The 5,913-nt window shown below is 39.9% G+C and overlaps 1 protein-coding gene across 1 annotated transcript in view; it reads left to right on the plus strand.

The window, feature by feature from the left end:
- GPCPD1 (glycerophosphocholine phosphodiesterase 1) overlaps positions 1–5,913 on the plus strand; it is a 65,736-nt gene that overhangs the window by 11,636 nt on the left and 48,187 nt on the right. Inside the window, exons 3-4 of the mRNA XM_006162832.3 lie at positions 818–914; positions 3,610–3,694. Coding sequence (XP_006162894.2) covers positions 818–914; positions 3,610–3,694 — 182 coding nt within the window. The remainder of the gene's footprint in view (positions 1–817; positions 915–3,609; positions 3,695–5,913) is intronic.

The following is a 5,913-nucleotide window of genomic DNA, read 5'->3' on the forward strand; positions in this document are numbered from 1 at the left end:
CCTGCTGAAAGTGTTCAGATGAAATGGTAATCAATGTTTTAGTAAAGAGTACTAGATTTATTTTACCGTGTAAGTCTTTGTTTTGGACTTTTTAACTACATTGCAGCTGTCCCATTGATGATCTTGATCTTGTTTTCTCTTGGTCCTCCCCCCATCCCACCCCAGGTTTTTATCATAGAGCGCATAGGCTCTGCAGAGAGAGAGAGAGAAAGTGAAAAATCACCCCCTGGGGTGGAGATGACCACGCCACACTCCCTTCTCCATTCTCCTCCTGGGATTTTGGGCATACATACACATGTGCTTGGTGTGATTTTCAAGTTGCCAGTCTAAGACTCAGACCACGTTCAGCCACGTAGGAATCCAGCACTTTAACCCCCATGCCACCTGCTGGTTCTGATATTCCTGATCTTTAGCTAATTAATAGCTACTATTTCAGTTCCTATAAAATATTAATGTTTCTTGAGAGCAGTTTTATGGATTTAGTGTTTGCCCTTTTAGAGTGGAAGCTGCCTTGAAGGCAGGGACTGAGATTTGGTCACTTGGTATTCTTGAGTACTTGTTACTGGCTCAGTAAGTAGTTGAGCAAATGCAGAACAGTTCATCTGCGAGCCTTCTCCCTTCTCTGTGGCTTTAGTTCTAGAGAGGTGAATCAAATTAATACACAGGTGCTAGTGTGGTCCCTGGCCTCAACCCATAGCTCTGCTAAAGGACACAGCCTACATCTAGCCCAACTAGTGTGCTCTTCTCTTGCCTCTTAGAACAGACATTTGAAACTTTATTACTTATTTCATTGTAAATGGCTCTTCTGTTGCTTTAGGAGAAGTTTTTGCAATATGTGGAAGCTGTGATGCTTTGGGAAACTGGAATCCCCAAAATGCTGTGGCTCTGCTTCCAGAGAATGAGACAGGTGAAAGGTAAGCATGCAAATGACAGGTCACAGAGTAACAGTGTCATTAAGGTGATAAATTTAGGTGCTTCCAAGATACCTTGGTATGTGTTTTTCTTTTAGTGTTAATTTTTATCAAAGTTGTCACGGGTGCATAGTTTTGTGTGTGTGTGTGTGTGTGTGTGTGTGCGTGTGTGTGTGCTTTCTCATTAGTGGGATCACAGAGTCCTACCACCATGTCAGGACGTTCAGTTTGGCTGGGAATGTATCAGGCTTCTCTGGTTGCGTCCAGCTTCCCAAGTGGTAGCCCTATATGTACACGGTCATGGCTGAGCTGTGTGTGTAGTTTACAACGTTTGTGTGAAAAGATAGCTACTGTTTGACTTCCTATAACATAGTAATGTTTCTTTAGAACAGTTTTATGCATTTAGTGTTTACTCTTTTTTTTTTTTTTTTGGAGAGGTTTTCGCTATAGGGCGCGTGCGCTCGCCAGACAGACAGAGACGGAGAGACAGAAAGCGAGAAATCACCCCCCAGGGGGGATGGTCACGCCACAATCCCTTCTCCTCCATTCTCCTCTCGGGATCCTGGGCAGGCACGCACACCCGCCCGGCGTGAGTTCTAAGCCACCGGGTTCGGGACGCAAACCACGGTTGACTACGTGGGAGTCCAGCGACATAGCCATTATGCTAACTGCTGGTTCCCAGTGTTTGCTCTTTTAAATTGGAAGACAGATTTCTCAGTTCCATGGTCTCCACCCACCTACCTACCTTTTTTTCTTTTCTTTTTTCTTCTCTTCTCTTCTTTCCCTCCGCTCGCCCTCCCCCTCCCCCTTCCCTCCCTCCCTCCCTCCCTCCCTTCCTTCCTTCCTCTCTCTTTTTCCTTCCTTCCTTCTTCCTTCCTTCCTTCCTTCCTTCCTTCCTTCCTTCCTTCCATTCCTTAATTTTTGCCAGAGGGCATGCATACTGGCCACAGAGAGGCAGGCAGAGCAAGAGAGGGAAAGTGAGAAAGCATGCCCCAGGGTGACCTAGTCATAGTGAAATGCCTTCTCCTCCATTTCTCTTTACTTTTGGAATCTGAGGCATGCAGGTACACACATCGAGAGAGTTTAAAAAACATTTTTTTAAGGTTTTTGCCATAGGCTATGTGCTCACCAGAGAGAGAGAGAGAAGGAAAATGAGAAATTATCCCTGCAAGGGGAATGACCATGTTGCAATCCCTTCTCCTCCATCCTCCTCTTGGGATTTTAGGCATGCACACATATGTACCTGGCATGATTTTCAAGCTGCAAGTCCAGAACTTGAACTGCAGTGGGCCATGTGGGAGTCCAGCACCTTAATCACCATGCCACCTGCTGGTCCCACCTTAGAAGCCTTTTTTTAAAAACTTATTTTATTTAACTTTATTTATTTAAATTTAACCAAAGCGAGACAGCAAGAGAGAGTGAAAGTGAGAAAGAAGGGAAAAGTGAGAAAGCAAGCTGCCAGGTCCAGGACTTGAATCGTGGTCAGCCATGTGGGAGTCCAGCGCCCTTCACCATCACGCACCTGCTGTTCCCATCTTGGAAGCTTTTTTTTTTTTTTTTTTTTCCTTTTTTTGGGGAGGTTTTTTGCTATAGAGCGCATGCGCTCGCCAGGCAGACAGCGCTCGCCAGGCAGACAGAGACAGACAGAGAGATAGAAAGAAAGAAATAATGCCCTAGGGGGGATGACCACACCGCAGTCCCTTCTCCTCCATTCTCCTCTCGGGATCTTGGGCACGCATGCACGCACGACCGGTGTGAGTTTAAGCCACCGGGTCCAGGACTCGAATCGCTGTCTACTACGTGGGAATCCAGCTACCTAGCCATTACGCTAACTGCTGGACCCATCTTGGAAGCTTCTTAAGTGACAGATTACTAGGCTTACCCCCAGAGTTTTTAATTAAATAGTTCTGGGTGGGACTTGAGGATTTGCTTTTCTAACAAGCTCCCAGTTGATACCAGTGGTCCTGGGCCACACTCGGGGTGCCACTGGCCTATAATTTGAAGCTCAAGATCTGTTACAATCATAAATTGTAGTGAGTTTTTTTCATCTTAGATTGCTTTTGAGTCAAAGTTTTAGTTGCCGTTAGAACAGCATAGTTCCTAGGAATGTGAACTATGAAATCAGATACAGGTGCTGATTTCTTGGCCCAGGAAGGACATTAGACCAAAGAACAGCAGAGAACACGAGCACAGCTTACCAGCATTCACTCCTCACTTGTGACAAAGGGTGTGGTCCCACCTCTTAGAAGCTGTGTAATACACCTAGCTAAGTGGAACGTCAGAGAGGTTCTGACTGCTTCCACCTCTGCACCGTTTGGATTTTTGGTTTAGGGTACTTCCAAGATCTTTGTGAGGCTGGTTCCTGCTCGTCATCTGGGCCTCAGCTCACTTGGTTCTTCCCATTGAGGCATCTTCCACCAAAGCCTTCTTCACATCTTCCATTGGACCTTGTTTTATTTTATATTTCTCTGCCTACACAGGAAAGCAAGCTCCTTGAAGAGGGGTCTCTTGCTGCAATGTTTATGAAATGTGAACCACTGTGTTCCCAGTGCTTGCCTCAGAGTAGACGTGGAGTAAAATTCCATGTAGGAATAAGTGACAGGTCTTGGTCATAGACCTCTTTGGAGGGGTTTTGTGAATTATGGGGCCTTTTGCATTTTAGATATTGATGCTGCTGTTTTGATTTTTTTCCTTACAGCATGTTATGGAAAGCAACCATTGTACTCAGTAGAGGCGTGTCAGTTCAGTATCGCTACTTCAAAGGGTGCTTTTTAGAACCAAAGGTATGTTTCCTTTGTCTAGTTTCCAGTCCCATTAGCATTTCTTTCAAAAGTAATTTAAATTTGAAAACAGTAAAATTGAAATTAGTTTATTTGGTTAAATAAAGAATAGAACTCTTGATTTAATAACATTTTAGTACCAAATAGCAAGGAAATAGCCACTTCAGAGGCAGATGGTGTCTGCCATGGAATTTTAAAAAGACTAATAGTAAGTATATTCTGTGATACTCTTATTATGAAATTGATTTTAATGATTGTTTTCTAAATATATGTATTTTCAGTAACTTTGTAAACAAGTAGCTAGTAAGTTTTTCATCTTGTTTTATTTTTTTAAGCCGTGTGGTATAAATACACTTAGAATAATATATAGCCAGCTTTAAGTGACTAATTGTTTTTGAAGTGTTTTGCAGCAGCCATCTCTTGGTAGCTGCATTGCTTAACTCCCATGAAAACTGAAGTGATTCCTCTTAGATTTTTTTGAAGATTGCATGGATAAGCTAGGATCTTTTCTGAAGATCTTTGGATTATCTGTTAACTCTAAACCTGCCCATTTACAATAGTTTATTATTTTGGGATTGTTTTCATAGAAAAGGAAAAAACGTTGACTCTTTTCCTCTTATTGTGAAGATACTTATTTGCTGAAAGGATTCTTTTCCTTCAAATTTTTACCTTTGACATTCTTGGGCTATATCTGAAAAGGGTTTAGGCAAGGAAACATATCATAGATTAAATCTTTTTTAAAAAAAGTATTTTCCTTGGGGGTCATTGAATAATACTTCTGTTACTTGTGAAAAATGCAAGCAGCCACTGTTACATCATTTTCTTAGCCACCATTATAAAAATAAATAAAAGAAAAAAAAAAACCTGACAAACCCACTTCAGCTGTCTTTTGCACCTATTACTTTTCTTATTCCAAGAACATTTTGTAAATACACAGTAATTGATCTGAAATTACATTATGGTTGACCATTGTGATGGCTTATCTTGACAGTAGTCTCACTTTAGTGATTTAAGAAAAGGGCATCTATCATTTATGTGGCATGGGGGTTATCCGTTGTGACTAAGTTCTTTATTATAAATTGAACAATTGTACATAAATATATAGGTCATTGCACTTGTGACATGGAAAGCTTATCGAAGATATTGGTATATACAATTTAGCTTTGTAACACATGTAATCAATTACATTTACTTGGAAAGGGGAGTTTAGACTAGAAATATTAGGATGAGGTTTGGGCATAGTTTTCTAAAGTAAGACTATTGTCAACATAGGTTAAATTAAGCCAATCTATAGTATTTTTCTTCTTCAATGAAAATGTAAACAAAAGCAGCAAATCAGTCCAAAATGCCTTTTGAAAAAACTGGCAAGAAGTCTGCTCAAGAGTGAAAAAACAAGTTTTTCCCCTTGTAATACTTGCAAAAGTTTACAGTATGTGTTGGTGAGTGTGTTTCTTTAAGTAGGTGCTCTGTATCGTGTACACATGTACCGTGTGATGCAGGGGCTGCCATGGTAAGTATGTTTTTCATGGAATAGAGTAAATAGCTACATGAATCCCATGCATATGGATAGAGCTTTTTTTCCCCCACATGCCAGCTTAAAGTGATACTTTTAAAAACTTGGTGGCGCTTTTTAAATGAAACATTTTTATTAGAAATATGAAACTGTGTCAATTGTGCATTGTTAAGTGATAGAAGAGCTAGGCATTTTAAGGTATAAAATGATAAAAATGATAGGAATACATATTTTATGAACTTAAAGAGTGATAGAAATGCCAAGTAATTATGAAAGCATTAAAAAGTGAAATAAGGTAAGATTAATTTTACTGGTCAGAAGTTTTAGGAAATAGTTCACCAGGCAATTAATTCATAGATTCTAAGCTTCAAATCTTGTCATTTGGGACTGGTCACTTGATTTTAGATTTTAGACTAGGTTCTTCATGTAAATTATAAAACTGAAGGTCTTCAGGATAGAAGAAAAGTTTGGTCTATATATTTCTTAGGTCTTTTTCATTTCTAAAATTTTATTGTGAGCAAATAAAATTTTACCATTCATATTTTCTCTTCCATAACTTTGTTTTGTTTTATTTTTCCTGGCATATTCTTTTTAGTTTAGAAGTTAAGAGGCCTGAAATTCTTTTCTTAATTTTTCACAATTAAACATCTCCTTACACTGTAAAATTAGAATAAGTTGTTAATGGGCTGAATTTTAAAGCAACTTTCCT

The sequence above is a fragment of the Tupaia chinensis genome, unplaced genomic scaffold, assembly GCF_000334495.1.
Source record: "Tupaia chinensis unplaced genomic scaffold, TupChi_1.0 Scaffold140845_1, whole genome shotgun sequence".
Classification (NCBI taxonomy): Eukaryota; Metazoa; Chordata; class Mammalia; order Scandentia; family Tupaiidae; genus Tupaia; species Tupaia belangeri.